This window comes from Paralichthys olivaceus, chromosome 7, assembly GCF_024713975.1.
Source record: "Paralichthys olivaceus isolate ysfri-2021 chromosome 7, ASM2471397v2, whole genome shotgun sequence".
In the NCBI taxonomy this organism is placed as follows: Eukaryota; Metazoa; Chordata; class Actinopteri; order Pleuronectiformes; family Paralichthyidae; genus Paralichthys; species Paralichthys olivaceus.
The window spans coordinates 9,138,935-9,161,886 of NC_091099.1; the positions used below are offsets into that span (position 1 = coordinate 9,138,935).

The window sequence follows — 22,952 nt, forward strand, 5'->3', positions numbered from 1 at the left end:
ACTGTTGATACAAACATATCGGCTGATATGTGTGGAAAAACTGGCAATGATTTCTGAGATGATGTAATTGAGGCTTGATTTTATTTTTGATTAGTATTATGATTTTAACCATAATTTTATAAATAACTGTAAATAAAAAGGAAATACACATACAACCAAATATATAATAATAAATAGATAAACAATTAAAGTTTCATGAACATAATGCAGGAAAGACACCTGTCTAAATTGTGTTTGTTTGGTAAAAAATACAAGTTTTCATGTAAGTGCAGCTCATCAGCAAAAAAACACTGATAGCGTTACGTCTGTGAAAGGCTCCTATCAGCCTGTTTCCTCGGCAGCCTCTATCTTTGTGTACTTGCTAAGAGGTTTTATATTGGCAAGAAATTCCTCTGAATTTTTTTCAGTTCTCCCAGAGGACCCAGAATAACGTCATAAATGAATTCAACAGTCTTAAATTTGTTAAATTCACAATGGCTTAGATCGAACACCTGCAGTAGCTCCTATTTCTTTTCGCATCAGTCAGTGGTGCATCGGGGATTGACTCACTGAATGGCACTGAGATGCTACGACGCTGGGATCAGCAGTGGGACTGGACATGCATTTATACCTGCCTGCACCACCTTCCTCTTCATCTTACTCAGGATAAACTGACATACCCGGTGGATTCCCACACTCTATCATCTCTCCTCTCATTCAGTTTCGGTTAAGTTACCACAAAGCTCTTCCTTTTTATGTTTGACTTAAAGGCTCTGTTTCCTTCAAGCCACAAATCAAAGTCCTGCAGAAAGTCCCAGTCTGCTCAAAGAATTATACTTTTTATCACATTTTATTTGACTTTTCAATTAAAATATGATGAACCTTTTACTACATAAAAAGAATTTGGTTGAGATTAAAATTTGGAACAGTTTAAAACTAAGCAGTGTATGAGTGAGAGTTTGAATATCCTCTCCCTCAGACGCCTTGCCTGGTTGCCACATTTAGCTGTGTACAGATTGCTTGGAGCTCATCCTGTTTTGCAGCAACACGACTGTTGTATATCATTATCATACATTACCAGCCCTGGTCTGAAAAAGGGCGAAGGGATATTGAAAAATAATTCTATTTTTGGCCCTGTAGGCCTCGTCTGCTTTGACCTTTGTGCTTTTATTAAGATGTATCTTTTTTTTCCTTCTGAGTTTGATGGTGGGCAGTGAGCTCAGTGATGATTCACGATAAGGTCTGTGGGTGTGTTGTTTATATCTGCTGCAGTTTTTGGTTGTTGTTTTCTGAATGGTGTAATTCATGTCCAAGTGTGACCTAGTTAGGAAGGCCATGTTTGTGTTTATAGCTGCCTCTGTCCCTCTTATCTCTAGGCCACTGTTCTACTTTTCTGCTGTGAGGTAGAGCAGCCCCGCCCTGCCTGGGAAGCAGTGACAGACGAACGGATAGACTGCCCCCCCCCGTGAAGTGTTCTCACTTTCATGGATGCCAGGGTGGCCCTGCTGCACCTCTGGGCAGTCCTTGTCCTCCTGACGGCTGAGCTTAAGGGGATTGATGATGCAGAGGTCTACACCAACACTTGGGCTGTTCAGATCGTTGGCGGGCCAGAGGAGGCTGACCGCATCGCCAGGGAACATGGTTTCTTTAACCTCGGACATGTAAGTTCTTTCATAGACTATATGTGTGTGTGTCCCTCGTATTCACAAACCACCTGTATCACTTCACACAAGACTGCATCCCTATACAGCTCCGGCTTGTAGGCGAATGTTAGAAAATTGCTGTTCATCAAAAGCGAGCATCAGAGAGCCTGATAGGACACCTCCAGGCCATCCTGTTTCTGAGACTGATTGCAAAAGTGTGGCCTCCTCCATTTCAAAAAGCCTAAGTGGGGCATGCATGCCTTGTTGACACTCTGGCAGACAGTTGTGTTTACAGAATATTGTCAGAAATAGATGGAAATAATAAGGCTTTTATTTTAGGGTCTAGAAGAAAGGTTACTTTATATAATTTTGAGGTAGGTAGGTAGGTAGGTGATTTTTATTGCCAGCACTTTGGCTTCTGTTTTGGGGGGTTGCCAAGTTGTTTTAATTGACTGAGCTGTTGTGTCACAAATAGATAAAAACTGTCAGAAGAGCTCAAGAATGGGGGAGGTGGATGGTGGGTGGAGAGGGTAGTGACTTATTGTTCTTTCAGTGGTGTGTAAGGTCCCTTGAATATCAAAAAGCTTCTGAGACTAAGCTTTTCCATATTTGTGTTCAGCAGTTGACAGTGAGCAGCTATTTGGTCCCCTCTTCCCCTGTTGCTCCACTCGAGTCTTAACTTCATTTGCATGCGTCTTTGTGGAGCTGCCTGAGTGTTACACACGCCAGTGAACAGCCTTCTGGATTACTCCCTAGAAATATGCGTAGGAGGTTCTGCATATTCCCACCCCACTTCTCCCCATCTCAAATAAAGCGGATTTTCTCTAAGAGAGGTTATCAAAATTCATTCAGGGTTATCTTTACTTTTGTTTATTTTGTCAAAGATGAAGCTTTGTGCAGAGTGCGCAGCCAAATCTGACTGTTGCTCAGCAGTTGCCACATGGGTGTATGACAATGTGAACGAGACGTGAAATTTTTCATTATTGTTTTTCATACTCTGTTATTGCCTCTGCCAATGAGTTATTATGTTTTCACCCCTTTCCATTTGTATGTAAGCAAGATACATTTTTGGTTTGGATGTGGATCATAGGGCAGATCCAGGATTTTTTTTTTTTCACATTCTTTAACATTGCACATTTACCTTAATAATAAGATAAGATGATAATTAATGTATTTTGTTGACTATTTGAAATTTAATGTAGATCCAAATAAAGATCGTTATCTCGTGAATTTAGATGTGGTTTCATAAGAGTGCTTTTTGGACTTGGCGAAGATCTCTGCTGATTGCTGTTCTCATTTTAAAATGCATCCAAGGACTTCATATTGAGCTTTTGTTAGGACTTACATCCTGCTTGAATCTGGAGTTCATTTAGTATTGATCGAGATAGCTGCAGTTGTTACAACAATCTAAACCTATTGTACTGTGGACTGAATTAGATATAATGGACCCTAATGGTCTTTTACTCTTAATTGCTTCTGTAAATTCAAGATAGAGAATCAATCGGTAGAAAAAAAGATTCAATATTCTGCTCACAGAGCACACATACATATTCTAGACAATCACCCAGGGACACGGTGCTATAGAGCAGAAGACGGTATCTTTTCCTCCAACAATTCTTCTTTCTCTCATATTCTCCCAATGTTATCACCCCCCACTTTTTTTTTATTTCTTTCTCCGGTTTATCTTTCCCTCCCTAATTTCACCCAACCACCAAAACAGTTCCAGCCTCTTCTCTATTAACTCACTCCATTAACAGGGATTTGTCTATCTTTCTATTTGCCTACTGTAATTAGTGACTGTCTGAGAGGAGTATTGCTGGAGGTGTGCACAGGAGAGAGTCCTCCAAGATGCCTGTGTGTTACTGAATCTTCGATGCCCTATGGCTGCTTGTCATTTTAGTGATGACATTAAGCTGCTCAGGTCCTGGAGTGTGAAAGAGCCACGTTACACTATTTCACAAAGAAGGTCCTAAAAACAACACTAGTCACTTTACCCAAAACAAGCAACAGTTTCGTCCTGCGGTTCTGTGTTACCTGAATCCCTAACATTTTTTTTTTTACAACTGAAGAAATGTTAGAGTGGAGTTTCTTTTTGCAGTTCTGGTGTGAAAAAGAAAGATATTCCAACAGGGGATATATATGTCGACAAATTTGGAGAGGGTGAAGGTGGATAATAAAAGAAGAGAAGGATAGAGAGTGGAAAGAATTGAGATAATTGACACATTCCCGCTGTAAAAATATGAGCAGAGAGACACTAGGACGTGTGGGAGACGAGCGAGAGAAAAAGTGGAAGATAGCTAATGGAGTATTCGATGGCCGGAAGGGTGAAATTTAGCATTATCCACGGTGTGGAATAGGATTTTGTGGGAGTACCTCTTCAGTCATTGTTTCACACAGGCATCCAAGTAAGTTTTATTTTAATCTATAGTCCCTGAGTGGGTGCTGTGAGAGTGGGATGATCCAGCTATGTGCAGAGTCTGTGCTCCAACAGCTCAGCGTTGGGTTATGTGAGGGTTCGGGTTCGACAAGGCTTTGTCGAGCTGAATGCTCAGTGTTTTTTTCCATCATCTCTACTGTTGTTCTACAGGGCAAGAAAGCTGATGTTTAAACATTAAGTAATGGGATTTTAATCACCAATGTGTAACGGGATCATCATGTAACTGGTTTTATTGTTGGCGGCAGTGCGGCCTCTGAGGGGCCTTATTGTCTAAAAGTGTTTGCAGTAGGGGGTGTAATGATATTTAGAGCCTGACCGATTTATAGGTTGGCTGATAAAAAAATGAGCCTTTCACAGGCTTAATGTTATCAGTGGTTATGATTGCTTTTACTCTACAGAATCAACAACGCATGAACAGATGTGCATTTATGTTTACATTTTACATCAAAATATTTATGTTTATTTTATTAATTACATTTTATTTTATGGTTAAACTGTAACACATCAAGCCCCAATTAGATTTCTCTGTCATTGGTTTTGTTAACAGCATCTTAGTTATTATTGCCAATTTAAAATCTTTTTAAATACTTCTGCTGATGTCAGTATCTGGTTGTACAAACGTCTACAAAACGTTTTTTATTTCAATACTAACACTTTAACACAAGTAAATCACAAAACAATTGTTCTTTGTAACATTTAGGCTGTGTGATTTGTTAATATTCCACCTTGCACCTATTTTATTCTCACAACTGCATGTGTCTTGTGACTGTATTGGTCCAAATGATGGAGTGATCCCACCTGCAGTAAAGGTTGGGCTGTATCTTAATTAGCTCTAGATGGATTATACCCCCTGCAGACTGCAGACACCCTGGGCACCTTCAAGTCACCAGTGTGGGAACATGCTGGTCAACCCCCTCTAAGGATGCTGCAGTGTGGACATTTTCCCACTGGGTAATTAACTGGTGACAACGCTGGTGTTCTGTAATAGTTGCGGACAGCCTCACTCTTGTGGTTCACTTGGTGAAACCCCCCCCCCCACCTGACAGGGTTTGCAGATTACACCATTGTCATTACATAACCACTTTGCATTCTGGGTAAATCTGAAATATTGCTGAATAAGCTTACGCTTTTGCCTTTTTTGTTTTGTCAATCAATTCTCCACCTAGTCAGTCACATCTCATCTCATCTCGTGATGAGACGGCTGCAGCACCGATCAGACACTTTCAGTTTATAATTGTAGTGTTGATAACTAGTATTTCACAAAAGTGGAGTTCTTTAATTGATGATGGATGCTACTAGTGATGGGCAAAAACGTAGCAAATTGGTTTCATTCTTATATAGATAAAAAAAAAAGGAAATGAATGGATAATTTATTTAATCTGTGAGTACCTGGACAACGTGTAACACAGTAACATGGAAAACTGGGACAAACGTTACACCCTTAATTAGCAGAATCACTCATGATGTTTCAGTTTAATTACTCCTGTGTGGTTGTGATGAGGAGTGTGTTTATGTGTGTTTCAGTGTAAATGTAATTAAGACTTCCCTGTGTGCATCAGCATTTAATATGACATTGGCATTGTTATATCTGTTTCTCTGTAATGTGTTCAATTGTGTTTTTTTTCCTTTTCAATCATGCTTTTGTGTTTGTGTGGGAGTTTCAGACCAGAGTTCAGAGCTAAATGTCATGTTGTGTTCTCGGTAAGCCGAGACAGAATCACAGTTTTTATGAGGATGGGCAGGCTCTGTGGGCGTTGATAGACTGAATCACCCCGCTCTTTAAAGAAGACATCTAATGTCACTCTGGTTGTCTCTCTGCCCGTCTGTCTGTCTGTCTCCATATATAACTCCATATTGGTCTCTTTCTGTTCATAGGTAATTTATTTGAAACATAAATAGGCAAAAAGTTGAAATTTGACATAGTAACTATTAACAGTTTGAAGTATACCTAACTTAAATATTCAAACATTACATAATAAATAAAACCAACTACAATGATTTAAGCTCCAATCATGATGCAAAATGTTCACACCATCTCAGTTCCGGCCTTTACACTGGATTGTTCTCAAACATTTGCTGCACATCCCAATGTTGAGATTCCATCTCATATAATACAGGCCCAATATGGACTGTTTAGCTTTAGGCATATGTTGTTGTATCAACACGATTTTGAGTTAGCTCCTAGCTAACTGTAGGCTAATGTGCTGCCAGAGCTATGTAGAGAGTGTGTTGCCATCAGAGTTAAATGTTACGTAACCAAGGCATGAGCGGCAAAGTTATGTTGCCTCCAAGCACGGCAGCTATTTCAGTGCAAAGCAAATCTGTATCAGAAAGATTTCTGTAGCCGACCCTGATAGATATATATATTAGAATCTCCAACTTTACAACTTTATCCGACTTTCCACCATCTGCTCCACCAGCTATCGCCATCTGCAGAAACACTCCTCTGACTCTGCTGCAGCGATAACAGGTCATTTCCCCGTAGTTAAAGAATATTCGATTGCAGTCACTTCGTGTCAGATGATTGCTCTATATTATTCCTTCAAAATCCAATATTCTTGCTCCAGACCCCTGTTTTCCAATTTAATACCAGTACAGCCCCAAATAGATACAAATGAATATTTGCTCTGTGCTAGTTGGAATGTGATTTGGTCCAAAGCCTTTGTCCATTACCATGCACGTTACCGTGCCAACTATGTGATGCACCAGCCTACTGGCCAGTTCTCCCCCTCTCCCTGTCTTTCTCGATTCAGTTCTATTCAAATGAGCTGCGCTGGCATGAAATGTAAAGGAAATAAATACATAAATATACATCTCACTCAGTTTTTTCTTCCCCTCTCTGGTCGACCCCTCCGGTGGCTGAGAGGCGGGAAATGGTCACAACTTATCAGGACTGAGCCCATGTTTTATTGCTTATGAAGTGACAGTGATGCTTTTAAGAATGTACGAGGGCAGCTGGCTCTCTGGGTAAGGAGAGTGTGATTATTTTACATTCAAATTTGTACAGAGAGCCTTGTCAGATACGCTGATTAAATCAGACAGCTCTGATGCTTTTATCCTACTTTTGTTTGCCGTGAGTGCGATTGGAAGGGCTCTGTGTGCCATTTTTTTTGACTAGCTGAAGTTTTGTCCTCATTTTAAGGTAATAGTCAATTAAAAGGAACATCAGAACTACTCTATCTCTCACACTCAGGTCTCTGCCCATTGATTTCTCCCCTGTGCATTTGCGTGCTAAGCTGTTCATATCCCTTCACCTCAACTCATAAACCTATACTACCCTGTTCTGCAGCTGCGCCTCCAGTATTTGCTGTCCTCTATTTCCCTCAGGACCTTGAAGGGAAATAGGGAGGGCTCAGAGTTTGTTTCTTTTAGTTTATCCCACAGAAAAGTAATTTTCATTTATTTGTCTTTTTTCTTCTTTTGTTTTTTATTGAATAGGTACATTTTTTGGTCCCTGCAATAATTATCCACTTTGGTATTTTGCGGAATGTTAATTATCCTTTTTTTTTTAAGATCGTGCGGAACTAATCAGTTTTCGCATTGTCACTGCAAACAAGCACTCATATTCAAATTTTAATTTAACACAGATAAGCAAGCCAGTTAAAACAAATGTTTGATATCCTGTTTGACATCCTTCATGTTCATATTGCTGCCACCAAAATGAATATTATGAAAAAACTGACAACATCAACAAAACTTTAATAACATGCTAAGGAGGCCTGGGAGAAGACAGAGCAGGTTCAGTGGTAATTCATGTAATTGGAGCGTGGTTTGATGTCATCTGCAACAATAAACTGACTGGTAAGATGTTGTCCAGCAACGTATCATTAACACTTCACTTGTTGGGTTATACTGTTATTGTTCTCATTGTTCTTGATTCAGAATATTAATATTCATATAGACTGATTGATGAACATTGTCCTAATTTATTTCTGCCCTCATAGCACAATTTCTTCCCTGGCATCATTAAGCTTGCATGAAATGAGTTTCCAAAAACGAAAGAGAGCATCAGATCCGCATTTCCTTCTTATCTCCTTTTCCTTGCCCTCTTTCCCCTTTTCCCTTCCTGTACTTCTCTGAGATCACTCCACTGTGTGTGTAGGGCTGTGATTGTACACCACATGCATACAGCAGCATCTATACATTTTTTGACAAATTGCTTTTGAAGGTTGTTGAAATGGAGTCGTTACACATTTAGACAAAGGATCAGCTCTTTCTTACCATCCAGGTTAACGTCAGAAGTATTATTTGTACTACCACTCATGTGAATTTGACTCACAAAGTTAAGTCAGAACCTGTATTTTCTGATTTTTAATCATTTTCAAAACAGATCGACTACAGAGCAACCTTTGTTAAATCAACCCATGAAGAAAAGGGTAGTTCTTTTTTTCTGGAGTAGCTTGTTTACTTTTGCACCAAGATGCTGGGTGCTCATTTGAAAATATTTTGAAAAGTTGAAAATAGATAGATATGAAATATTGAGGTTGTTTATCCATACATAGAGTACTTTAATAAAAAAGTCTTCTCTCCACCCGTTTCGGTGTAATACCTTTTTTTGAGAGTGTAGACTGTACTTAAAAAATGGTCAACATGACAGCTCCTCAAAAGTGAAGCCAAAGCATCTCGACCTGGTGGCTGCCTCCTCCATGTTAGTCGGGAATGGACCAAGCTAAAAAGTATGCGTCAAACATGGAAAACAGTAACATGAAAATGATACTTCTGGAAGATTTGGATCCAAATTCATCGACTTTATTCAAGTTTTAAATTTAGAACGAGTAGACGAGTATGTTAGTGAACGATAACGTACCTACTGATGTCAAATATCTCAATGAATTCCTTCCTGGATGATGTTGCATATTTACAATTTATTTTCTCACTCTACTTGTGTATGTGTATTTGTGATGGTTAGGCATGTGAAGATTTGGTGCAACCCTCTGCTCCAGCTCACTGCCTCACAGCCATTCTCCAAAGCCCCTGCGACCGCCTGGCACATCAAACTACAGCCAGCTCTGGCATTAGGTTGCCATGGAGAAAATAGCCAGCATTTTATTTCCTGCAGAGTGACTTCAGAGCGAGGAGCAAGGTCATTTTATCTTGGCAATGCAATGCCCTGCATTGTTCTAGATCGAGAGCTAGTCCACTTACTGCTGCTATTTGTGCTTAATTCTGAAGTTTAAATGAGACTCCTAAAGTGAATGCACTTTATCCGTCTTTGTTATGGTGACTTGAGGTATTTAACTGTATGCCTGCATCATTCTCTTGCTACCACAGTATCCTATAAAATCCACTGGGATCTTTTGCTTTGCAGTCTTCTCATTTCCCTTCGTGTCTCTTTGCTATTCTATCTCTTATCCTCTTAAATCTCTTTCTTTCTCAAAACCTACAAGATTTGTCAGTTGTTTGCAGGTCTGGTCTCCAGTCTCACTACCTCTGTCTCGTCTTTTCTCTGAGCTGTCTCTCTCTCCCTGCCTCCCTCGCCTCTCACGGTTGTCCTCTCCTCCCTTTCTTCTCCCTCCAGCTTCCACTTATTTTCAGTGTTTACTGATCTGAGTGAAGTGCACCTCCTTGTCCCAGAGCTGTCTCTCATTTAAATGCACTACTTCATTACATGAAGCCTGCAGCCACAGACCTTATAGCTGTTTGCAAAAAACGTCTCCCAGAAATGGGTTGATGCGGTGCCAGGGATGTGCAGAAATCATTACTCTAAAGGTACTCAGAACTGTGTTTTATAACAAAAGAATCTTTGACCTATAAAAGTGATACTTGTGGTGCCACTAAGAGCACATCAGTAATCGGTTTGCAGTCAGGGCTGGGTTAGAACTGGAAGAGTTTCAGTGTTTCCTCTGGGATGGAGTTGTAGTGGTGGTGTTGAGTGGAGGTGAAGAGAAAACATTTTTTTTGTGTGTGTGTGTTCATATGTGTGTGTGTCGCACATGCAAAAATATTTCAGAGCACGCTCTGCCGGGAGGCTTCTATGTATCTGCCAGCTCCAGAAGGCCTCTACGGGCCTAAGTGCATAAGAACATCTGTGTGCAGTTATTAACATGGAAAATATCTGTCTAGCTCTGGGGTCTCAAGATTGAGGAAAATACTAATTTATTAAACATAATAAACGTATAATAATTTTAACAATTATTGACGTTTATTGAACAAGAAAAATATAATGGCCAGCAGCAAGCCAGAAACTGTTAATTTATTTAAATGTAATGACATATAAATTAATAAAATAACTTAAATGTACATTTCTTTAAAGGGAAATCCAAATATTGGGTAACATTAATACAGCTTTGATGGAATCTTTCTGCTGTCTTTGAGATTGACGGCTTCCCCACGTCACGATGGCTCATGTGCATGTAAAGCCCGCCTCCAGCAAGAAGAAAACAAGTAGACTGCATTGATTTAGCACTTTTCCAGTCTTACCAACCACTCAAAGCGCTTTACAATACAAGTCACATTAACCCATGAACACATTCATACGATGCTTCAGGGATCGAACCAGCGACCCTCTGGTGGAATACCTGTTATCATTGTATCAAGACAGATCTTCAAAACGTTGTTTATTTCACAGCTATGTGTCTCCATGCTATCAAATGTGTGCATTTGCTGTAAAGTTACTGTGCGACGTGAAGCTGCTGTGTCTGTTTTCCTCTCTGCAAATAACAACCCTGAATCTTTGATCAGCATTGCTTCGCTCAGTGGTGACATCTGCTTGTTGTTAAAATCATCATGCTGTCATTATCAGGTAGGAGCGATGCTGCTCATTTACATTCTATACTCACACACGTGTGTATTGACCTGGATATGCAGCATATAGAGCAAAATAATATAACGTTAGTCTTCTAAAGAGAAAAGACAGAGTCCTCTCCTCTCTGTTGGATAAATGCAGGGGAAACACTGAGGCCAGAGAGAGCATTGTTGTGGAAGTGGTGGCTGGATGACTGAGATCAGACCCTATAGATCGAGTGTGTGGAAAAGGCTTCAGTCCGTCGGACTGCACTCTGAGACATAGAAGCAGTCATGCGTGTGTGCATTGTCTTCCTCCATTCAAGTCTCTTTTCTTCAGGGAGACCTTTTTTAAAAACTACTTACATTCATAATCTGCCCATTATTGACTTAAGACGGCTCAGAGTAAATTGAAGATGGAACTTTCTTTTGTAAGGCAGTGGCTTTTGTTCAAAGGGATGAAAGTAGCTACAATGTAATTTGGCCTTGGCCTCAGCGGCCACCACTAGTTTCTACAATACTTCACTCCCACACTGTTACACACAGTATATGTTGAGTTTTAAATTAATCCAGTGTAATCTTTGCTGTAAATTACCATTAGATGGACATGCATTTACCAGGCGACTTGGAGCTTTTTGTGTCTGCTGTTCATTCGCTGGTCTGTTTTTATTAACACGCTTATGTCAGAGTCTACAATATTGTATTTGTACTCGTAGTTGTTGGTCCTCTGGGAAATTAAAAGAGATTTGAAAACAACAGAACATTAAATATGAGTCCAACAACAGCTGATTCAGCTTTCTAGTCCTTACACCACCAGCACACTGTTTAGAGGCCCCAGCTCCAGGAACAAAATTTATTCCAGCTCTCATATGCAGCACGCAGTATCACATGAGTGAGCCTCGGAACATGGTACATGTGGTGCATTTAACTATATTCTCTCAATTTTCTAATGTGATGATGCAGATTCAATTTTATTTCTTTACATTACAGTTGACCCAGAATAACATATTTTTTTCATGATCTAGTAAGATGTGTTTGAGGATCTTTCATGTCAAGCAACTGGAGAGCTCTCTTCTCTGATTTAACATCAAAGATCTCTTTCTCATAATAATTTTATCAATGTATATATATAATTTACCTCAGAGAATAAATGCTAATTGTGTCTGTATGTGCATATCTCTAGGACTGTTGATCTTTTCGGTTTCACACTTGGCATGTGTATCGTCCAAGGACGTACATTTGGTGCGATTTGGACAAGTGATAGTTCAATATTGATACACTTTGAATAAACAGATGAGCAGCTACTTACTGCTACTGCTTAGTCATCAACGTAAGTGACGTTGTCGATCACAATAGCGCATTACGACAGTTCCAACGACAACTGATTCCCATTTTCTCTGTACTGAGTCGAGCTTCACTAAACTTTAAGCAAACGGGTGGACAGCTTTTTGTGCAGTGGCACAGCTTCAGGGTTCTGTGTCAGTCTTTACTTGCTGCGGCTCACTTACTTCAGGGCTTTTACAGTTTCAGAAAAAAAGCTGCAACCAGCATTACCACAGTTATGCTGAGGAAGCATCTGTGAGCAAACACAAAAGCTGAAGGAGCAGGGAGCAGACGCATCCTGCAAAGCTCCAGGGAATAGTTAAGGGGGTTAAGCTTGTGTGACACTTGTGAGTATGGACGTTGCCGCTAATTTTCTGTCTCTGTATTGATTGGTGTACTTCAGCCCTCGTGGCCACTCTCCTACACAACTCTACTTGCACTCCTCCAAGTGGATTTCTAAGAACAAATGACAGTATTGTACACAGCTGTCTGTGTACATGTGTGCAGTGGAGTATAATGGAGGCTTGTCTCAGGGGATACCACTGTACATTCACTCATCCTACTCATGGTTCTTCGTGCCAGGAACATTCGGTCCCAAGCCTGCTTCTGTGATCTCTAGTGCAAGGATGCTCACAGTCATTTGTACAAATTTTACTGTCAAGGTGACGGCCAAGGTGTACATTTCAGAATAATCAATGAGCGCTGACCAGTTTAAAAGTTGGTTTAAATGTTTGGTCACAATCAATCTGTGCCTCTCTAAACATTTCACAGTAAATATCACTAAAGCACTTAGACAAGCACTACTTTTGAATTGCTCTGTAGGCGTGTAATGATTCATTCATTGAAATGATGCATAAGTTATAAATTATGCCAATTGAATGCATTGATCTGCTAAAAGAAATAATCAAATGACTCTGGCTTCAGTAACAATCAATTTGAAACACTTTGAAGTGCAATAATCAAGATGGAACCACTCAGTCCTTTGCCAGAATTGAAAAGCAGAAACTGGCACAATTTATTGCCTCTGCCATTACAGCCAGCATGCTTTCTGCCACTCACAGTAATATAAATGTTACGACTATTAGTGCTATTGTCACTACTACTACAATACTGCTGCCACTGTCACAGCCACACATAATATTACCACAGGAAGTATAATGTGCAATCACAAGGGAAACACATTTATTTAATATATGCAACTGTTAAAAACAAATTTTCAATCAGATGTCAACAAATGAAAACAATAATATTAATCCCTCATGAGGCAAAATGCCAACTTGAATAATGTGATTAAAATCGCCATCAAGCCACAAATCCCCAAACCTTCTGTATTAAGGTTTTTTTCAATATCCGAAAAAGCTTCTCTTTCATTGCAGCTCCCCTGTTAAGCTTAGGAGCTTTCTCTGCCTACAGGTATGAAAAAAGAAGAAAAGAAACTATGCAGCACTGATCTTGAGTCAGCCTTTGGCTTCCCACTTGGGGAATAACCTCCAGGCACATGTATGCCAACAAAAGAGCATCTCAAGCAACGCGTGTGAAGAGCTAGCTTATTCACTGTAGCAGTCTCGCTATGACGTATTTCCAGATTAACGTGTACCTCCGCTGTGCCTGAGTTACATGTTCTTCTCCCCACTATTAATGAGAAGGGCACTCAATAGAATGCAAACGTCCACCAAGTTTTAGGAAACATACCTAAATTCACTTGATCCAAATGTTTTATTGGATCAGCACCAAATTACACAAACTCATAAAGATCATTTGCCTGATTTATTTTATTCTTTGAGAAATCAAGGACAATGTTAAAAACGTCCTAACTCGCAATGTTTGAAAAAGAAAGAAGAAAAGCTAAAGTCTTTGTATATGACCCGTAATCTGGATCCACACCAAATTTGTATGGGTTCCTTCTTGCAACATTCCCCGCCCCAATCATAAAATTGAATGGAAATATTTTTTTTGCATAATCCTGCCAACAGACAAAAACATAACCCCCTTGGTGAAGGTATCAATCACATGACATTTCCCTGCCACCCCTTTTCAACTTTCATTCGATATGGTGAGGATTCTATGATCCTGGCTTTCTGAAAATATTAGAAATCCAACTTTCCTTGGTATCAGGAAGGTTAAAAATGAAAATGAGAATTAGAAATAAAACAGTGCAAATGTAGGTGAGGTGGAAATTTTGATGCATTATGAATTATGGATGAAGTAATTAGTTTCTAGTTCGTGTGTCATATCTCTGGATAACTCAAAGGTATCTCAATGTTTTCAGAATTCGATTTTTCATTTTTCGAATTTCATCTCCTGTTTGGATGTGGAGGTTGTCTTTTAATCTGAGGTGGTATTGATTAAAACAAATATATCAGCAATGATGAAACTTTGTAATTTGATAAATTAGTAATGCTCATGATTTCACCAACCTGTTAATTGAAGCTAGTGTGTTGGGCTGCCATACAAGAATTTACACACATATATTTTCTTTCTTTTTCTTCAATTGCAATTCGTCAAAGGGCCAAATGAACCATCGAACTTTACAATTACTCAAGAATAACTGTGGGTTGACACTTCATGGATCATTTCTGTTTTTGATTTTTCCACCATATGTGTTATTTGTGATTTTTGATGCCTGTAATGTTTCTGTAGAGACTGGTGCATCAATCAAGGACCAGCATGACATCTTTTTATATTTTACTGCAGGGGATCTTTAATTGAGAAGAAAAAAAATATCATTGAAATTCACTGAACATTGTTTTTCTCTAGGAGCAAACAAATGACCTCCCTCCTGTGTTTCAGGAAGAAATAACATTTTCATTCTCCATTAACAAGCAAAAGACAAAAACTCCAAAAAGCATCTACAAAGATTTATTGTCATACAGCCCGGCCCCCGAGTGTGGTCCACAAGCTCGTTTTTCTCTTTCTCTTTTTTCCCCTTATCCTAAAGAAATGTCTGATAAGATGTTATGATGCTAGGAATAAGGGGTTTTTTGCAGAGCAATGTGTACTTTGTGCTGCTGTAAAGGTAAAATATGACCTTTTCAGGAAAGCAGAATGGTGAAGTAAAAGGTCTGCAAGGCTGGAGATATCAGGCTCCCCTCTGAAGCGTGACACTTGGTCAATTGCAGGCTGATTCGATTTGGAGAGAGACAAGACAGAGAGCGATAGTGAAATAACAAAGCGGCTGGCCCTGTCTGACTCAGGCACTGATGCTGAAGCTTCCTCTTGGACATTACAGACAGTTGGCGCATTAGTTTTTCATCAATAACAGTTTTGTCCCGTCATGTGTTATTTATATACAAGTTGTGTCCATTAGTAACCATTTGTGGCTTAAACAGACAGTGTGGTCCAATTTAATTTAAACATCGATCAACCACACATTAAAGCCATTTATCGGTTTTAAAGTTGTGGCTGATTGGTAAACATCTTCACCCTGTTTTCAAAGAGTTCATTCTTAGCCATCGGTTATTGAATTAAAAGTATTTTGTAGGTGCAGATACAGAATTTGAAATATAGGGAGGACTTCCACTCTCTCAACTAGGTGGTAACAAGAAAGTCCAGAATGAAATGAACTGCTCTAAAATGTCACATTTTTTTGATATATATTTTGATATAAGGGGTTAAAAAAATGTGGTTGTGCCTTTCCAATCCTAGCAAAATTAAAATACAAAATTCTATGATATTTTGGGGCATTAAGCCTTTATTGTTAATAAGTTCAAGCATTAAAAGGGGCAGAAAGAGTGGATAAGAAAATGCAGCAAAGGGATGGATGCTGTGGGAGGACTCAAGCCTCCATACATTTGGGGCCCACTCAGCCATTAGAGCTACTTAGTGACAATTAGTGACATTCACCATTTTGTTGTTACCAGAGGATGTTATCGTCTGAGTGTGGGATCTGGTTGTTAAGCATCACCGTGACCATCAGAACTTATACTACATTTGCTAGATTTGTATTCGGCTGTCAAACACAATGATCCTCCTTTAGATGTTCGTTTGTCTATATTCACATGTGAAGGAGTGAAGTGCTATTGTATTATGGGCAAAATCACCATCCCTACAGGACAGTAGTATATTTCAATTTCAGCTCTGATATATGATCAACACTATGTTTGCCAAAATTGAAATAAATGGGGGCTTTTGTCTAGAACCAGGTAAAGATAGTTCTTTGTTCACAGTTCAGGTCCATTCACTCGAATTCATCGAACTTCCTCACCCTTAGGGTGAAATGCAGCTAATTTCGGTACAACAGCATCAATAGTAAGTGGACAGGCTTTTTGTTGACAGGCTCTGTTTAATCTCCGTATCTCTGTGGCTTGAATAAGAAGAAGTACCTAACTGTGTGGATTTTAACATCTGAAATCTGAACATTTGTGTAATTAATGGCCAGTGATCCACTCGGCGCCAATAGAGAGTTCTAAGGTGATGGATGGGTGGATGGGTTGCGTGGGTGCTATCATGCAGCTCCTCACCCAGGGATAGGACTTGTGTGTAGTAGCTAAAATATAGCAGCCCTATCCCTCCCAGCCTGAATAATGTAGAAAGAGCGCCTGCCATGTGGAAAGAATACTGTTCACAGCAGAGTTAGAATGCAGAATACCTTCGCATCTCTTTTGAATCCTTTGTGGACAAAAAGTGGAGCAGCTCGAGCACTTCTCTCTAAAATTAAATGATGGAGGGGTTCCTCAGATTAAATCCTCTAAAATAAAACTGACATTAAAGAATGGAGCAAATGACCCAGAACATACCAGGGGCTTTTTGTTCAAATGGCGCTGCAACCTTCTGGCTCTTAGCTCTTGACGAAGAGTGTGTCTCAGGGATATAGTAATTTAGGCTGGGACTGGAAAGACGCCTCCATAGGCCTAGTGTATCAAATGCAGAAGCTTCTATCTGTTTTCACATGAAGCTCTGAGCTCAATGTGTTAACCTCCAGTGAATTTCTCCTCTGCACACGAAGCCACTAAAATATACCATTATCTCAGACAGCTTCCTTAACCCTGATATAAGACAGACAATTTCCACACATCTTGATTAATGATTTTTTCCCTGAGACTGGACAAGCAAGTATTAATATCCCCCAGTGGCTCGTGTTGAGGAGTAATATACCAAATACTTAAATGCATCCTCATTAAGAAGTAGTATAGAATAGCGAGCGCTATAAATATCTGGTTTATATTATACTGTAATACAAAATATGACTGCATCCTTTATGTCCACTTTTTGTGTACGCTAGTATACTGTAAAGACACCCCCTCCCCCCAAAAAATGAATCATTCCTCCATCTGTGCTGTATTACTAGCACCATGGAGGCTGCAAGCAATTCTTTCATAGATGTTTTACAGTGGAACTGATGGAACATGTTGTAATAAAGAACTATTTCATTTCCCAAACTACTACTTTTAGCTGTGAAGGAGTTTCATTTAGCCAGGCCATTGCAGAATATTTAAACTTGGTCAGGGCAGAAAAAACTACTCTGTATGCAGCAGTTGTTATTGCCAAACTATTCACAAATGTGCGTGGAGTTGTGTAACCACATTCTGTGTGTGTAATCAGATTTGTAAATGTATAAAATATTTACTTACTGTGTACTGAGATAAATAAATGTTATGGAATAATTCCTCCCTTCTGTTTCTGTTTCCAGATTTACAAGCATATAGAGATTTGTGAATGTGCATACAAATATGTAAATGTGTACATAGATATTAAAGGGTGATTAGTCTTGTGCAATTTGCTCCAAGATCTGGAAATCCAGGGAAGTGATTAGTTACAACCCAGACGGGCCTCTCGATTGGCTGGCTTCTTATATGTAGCTTGTGCTACACGTCTGCTGTAGTGAAGATATGCATGTGTGTGGGCATTTGTCTTCGTGCCTCAGTAGCTACAGTCCACATACTGCCAGTCAATGGCAGGGAAATGTATAATTAATTTCTTTTCAGTTTAATTAAGTTTCATTTGCATAGCACCAAAACACAACATACATTATCGCAAGGCACTGTTATGTGGAGACCTTACAATATAGGATAGAGAAATTCAAGAGTTCCCACAATTAGCAAACACTTGGTGACAGTGGAAAGAAAGAAAGAAAGAAAAAACAAAAGAAAGAACGAACCCTCGAGCAGAACCAGACTCAGGGTGGGCGGCCATCTGCCTTGACTGGTTGGGTTGAGAGAGAGAAAGAGAAATGGGGGATAGAGGAGAGGTTGAGAGAGAGGAGAGAGAAGATCTGTCGGATCTTACTAGTTCCTATAATGATAAAGATAATAGTGATTCTTATCTAAGCTGGGAGCTGCCTCCCATTATATTCAGAGACTGTAGGAATTACATGTAAGCCTGCATTCTGAGAGCAGAGTGATCTATTGGGATGAAGTTGTATAATAATATGAGCTCTTTAAGATAAGATAGATTTTGGTCGGTAAAGGCTTTGCAGGGGTAGTAAGGTATTTTGAATTCTTTACTGGATTTTACAGGAAGGTAATGCAGAGACGTGTTCAGGACATCCTGATAGTTAGGAATTTAAATCATCCTGTCTAGTGGTTAGTGTGCACTAGTTTTAAAATCTCCTTTACTATTTAACTTAAGAATAAAAGATAGTATTTAGTTATATTATATTTTTACAAATATACATGACTTGACCTTGACTAGAGCGATGGTACAAAAAAAGGCAATTTATGTGTTATATAGTAAAAAATGAGAGATTATTTTCATCTATGTCAAGTCGGTGGTGATGAGCATTTACAGTAGCTGTTGCTGCTTACACCTTTTATGAATAACACACAGATGTGTTGATAAGCACAGATGGCAGCACGTGATGCAAATGATCACAATTTCTCCACATACTGACATGCTGTGATGAACATTTTGTCTATTGCAACCAGAGATTACCTGTGTATATAAGTCCCTTCCTCCTCAGCTGCCTGTCTGATGCCACACACACACACACACACACACACACACACACGAAGAAAGACTGATATTACCAATCTCCAGCCCAGAAAAAAGAAACAAAATGAAACCGTGCGGGATTAGTTTTGATATCCCAAACACGAAGGTGGGTTTGTCCTAGAGGATCCAGAATCCAGTTTGCACATCTTGGAGAACACCATTTCTCTAAGCAGATCAAACTGTGTAGGGGTTTAAAACTCCAATCAACTTTATTTTCCACGACATCTATGTCCTTTTCATTCTGTAACTGCTGAATTATAAACACACACTGGCCCAGATCTGACCCCATAAAGAGATAAACACAAACCCTCACAACTCAGGGGGAGCTGACAGAAGTGAGTGTATGTGCGCACGTTTGTGTGTCAAAGGTACCGACAGGCTCAACACCCACAACAAATTGGCAAATATTTTGATGTATGGTTAGAGTTCCTGCGATGGCACGTTTTCATAATTTCTATAAATTAAACAATCAATCAATTAATAGAGAAAATAAGCAGCAGATTTTTCCATAATGAAAATAATGATTAGTTGCAGTTTTATGGAAATAGCTTGAAATAGCTCCACCCGACCAACTAACTAGTAACATCCTGCTCTTACATTAATACTAATTACAATAATGTAATAATACAATATAAAACAATATAACAGTAAGAGGCAACACAGGAAATGTTTTATTCATTGACTATTATTTTTACCTTTAATACTTTAAGTACATTTTCCCGATGATATTTACACTGAAATGCAGGACCTTTACTTTTAACAGATTACTTTTGCAGTGTTTTCTTTTGTACTTGGATGGATGCAAATACTACTTAAATTTGTAACTGATAATACTGTGCACCTTGATACAACTACCATATTTTCTCTTTGTTACCATACTATGAAAATATCATACCATTGCAACCCATGAGGGATCCATGCATAAGGATTCTGAAAACACATTTGTAGATTCCTTTACATGTTTACCACTCTCAGTACATATTCGATTATTTTACACATCTCTTTTCTTACAATTAAGGCCCCGTACTTCTGGTTTATTTATGAGGCAAACAGTGAATATCATCATAGCTGGCCTGACATGATCTGACCACCCCTCTAAAGCAACGTGAATTTTGTTGGGCGGCGATCACACAGAGTTTGTTTCCTGTCAAGCTCATGGAGGCTGTCAAGAGTGACTCAAACTCCAGTCCTCTGGTTTTCATCATAAACCTCTTGGCATTTTGCTGCCAGCTCCATTGTTGTTGTTTGGGGTTGTAGGAGGAATGTGAAAAAAGGAGCAAACAGTGTGCAGTGTGCCAGGCTGTCCTATGATCCAGCCTTCAGAAAATGTCTTTGTCTCAGTTATGGATGTGTGAGAGGAAATTGAAAAACAAAATACGATTTGGAAAATGTAGTGGTTCGCAGGATGTTAATCTCCTGTTCTATTTTTGCAGGAAGCCTCAGCTGCATGCTCCCCGTCCTGAGCGAAAAATCCTAAAGGTGCTAGTCATATGATGTAGCTTAGCAGAATGCTTCAGCCATTTATCATTGTTATAAAGGCTATCATGGGACCTTGCCCGAGAGTCCTTTATAATAAGTGCTCCGTTCTCTGGTGTTTTCAGTGCAGACACCCACAGCATGTGACTGGTAGTTTAGTCTCTGTGTGTTCCTGCTGAATTTCTACACCCTGCTGCGATTGTATTTGTTTAAATAGTTAAATCATAAAGAAAAAAACAATATGGCTGAACTGTTTCTCTTTTGCGCGAACGTTAATTTTCCCCCAGCTCCCTGTCGTCAGACCGTTTCTCTTTCTTTATAAAAATGATTATAGACATTTCGTCCATAAATCTTTGCCTCTATTGATCAATTTGTGGTGTTGAGATGGAATTACAGTAAATGCCGTGCCCTTTTCTGTGTGTGGCTGTTTTGCATTGAATGGGACCGTAACAAACAGACCTGGTGGCTGAATGCAATATGATTAAGCTGTCTTTAATAGCCTCATGCTTGGCTGCTTTCTTTGACCATCGACTTAACAATACTGTGACGCTCCATATTTACACCTCGCCGACAGCAAATTGAAACACAATAAACAACAATTAATAAATGGAGTGATCAAAAAGTTAAGATCCTCCAGCCTGCCAGTTCTGGTGTGGGTGGTATATGTATGTAAAATCCTTTTAATGGAAGTGCAAGTATGCACACAATAGTGACAGTTATTTTCCTGTGACACCATCTTCATCTGTTATTTTTCTCATGTCAGAATAATATACGTCTGCAATGACGTACGCTTACATGGATAATGCAATTCTGTATTTGTCTTGCCTTTTGTTTTCTAGAATTTGTGCAGTGATTCATATCAGCCCAGTGCTTTGATCAGATTTGGGAACAAAGCCAGCTTCCATACAGAGGATATTTCAGGCTCTCGTGAAACTATGCAAAGTTCAACTTCTCAATACACAAACACCCCAAATCTCAATCTCTGACCGTTCTCTCCCTGAGGATGGAGGTGTAGTGTAGCTGCCGAGGTGAATGTCCAAAGGTGCTTTGGTTAACGCAAAGAGGTTGCGATGTATCTGTAATCTCTAATAATTTGTCTTTGGGATTGACAGCTTTCATGCATCATGGTGGCCCTTGTGCATGTAACAGTCTCCAAGAAAACAATCATGCAATCTTTGTGTCAAGATGGATCCTCTATATGGTAATTTCACAGATATGTGCTTCGTTTTGTAACCGTACAAATTGAGTGTGTCTGCTGTAACGTTACTCTGCAATAGATACCAACATCAGTTCAACTGGGGAATAGCGATTCTGAATCCTTAATCTGCATTTATTACCTCATTGTTGACGTAGTTGTCGTTACAGTTATTTTTGCAGCCATAAGTGCAAAGCTTTTCTATTTAAAGCTGTGTGAATCAACCTGCTGAGTGAGTTTTGTACATGTGGGTAACTTTCTTTCACCTGTCACCTTGTCCATCATGTGAATGTAAAAATAGATTAATTCATTAAAGGTTCTCTTCACTGTAGGAGAATGTGAAAACTGCCATAAAAACATTTCACATGCTGTTTCCCTTGGTTTCCTGGGAGCTTAAGTGCAATCTCGGTGATGGTTTGATTTGATCGGTTTCTAATTGAGAGAGCTGCAGTGTGGTTATAAAATTACTATTGATGCACCATTTGAAAATTTAATTTTGAAAAAAAAAAAGAATTATGAACAGGATTAGAATGGATTTACATTTTGGATATAACAAAATATTGTTGCTAGAGCAGCAGCAATTTCATTATATACTCTCAATCTCACTGGAAACAAATGTCAGCAAAATAAATATTATTCCTGACATCAGAATACTGAGTGAAGCTCAGAAAGAATGAGGAACACACATCAGTCAGTACCAGCCCTTCATCTTGTCCTCTGTCCTCTGTCCCTCTGCTGCTGCTGACTTGAAAAGAGAATGCTGTTTTCCAGCATGTGTATAAGAGTTTGTCTCAGCTGTAAAGACACCAGGCTGCAGCATGTCTCTCCAAAGACGGCCTTCATGTATCTGAAAGACCCTGGGCAAAGTCTTACAAGTGTTTTTCAAAGGTTAATATGAATACGGTGTCTATGCTGTTTATGGCTCTGGCAGCACAAAGTGTTTGTCAGTGTTGCCCTGTCGGCCACGCTCATCCTGCCCGCATAAAGAACAGGCTGTGGGCAGCAGTGCACGTAAGGGAGCAGGCAGTCTGTGAGCATCAGGCTGCTGGTAGTGCTGTAAGCAGCGTGGTACAGCATGAAACGGGATAAGAATGCAATGGAAACCCTACACCCTGGTATAAGGAATAATGATGAGGAGAGGGACTGGAGCACTGATAATTCCAGATACAGGCTGTGAAAGAAAATGAAGGCAGTGGACGGACATAAGGAGACAGAGTGAGTGATCCTCTCTCAGACAATCGAGGCT

General features: G+C 39.5%; 1 protein-coding gene across 3 annotated transcripts in view; it reads left to right on the plus strand.

The window, feature by feature from the left end:
• furinb (furin (paired basic amino acid cleaving enzyme) b) overlaps positions 1-22,952 on the plus strand; it is an 83,190-nt gene that overhangs the window by 6,452 nt on the left and 53,786 nt on the right. For 2 of the 3 annotated variants that reach the window (XM_069529279.1, XM_069529280.1), the window contains exon 2: positions 1,356-1,640. The exons of the other annotated variant lie outside the window; for it this stretch is intronic. In XM_069529279.1, the coding sequence (XP_069385380.1) occupies positions 1,464-1,640 (177 nt within the window). In that variant the 5' untranslated portion in view covers positions 1,356-1,463. The remainder of the gene's footprint in view (positions 1-1,355; positions 1,641-22,952) is intronic. 3 annotated transcript variants of the gene reach the window in all.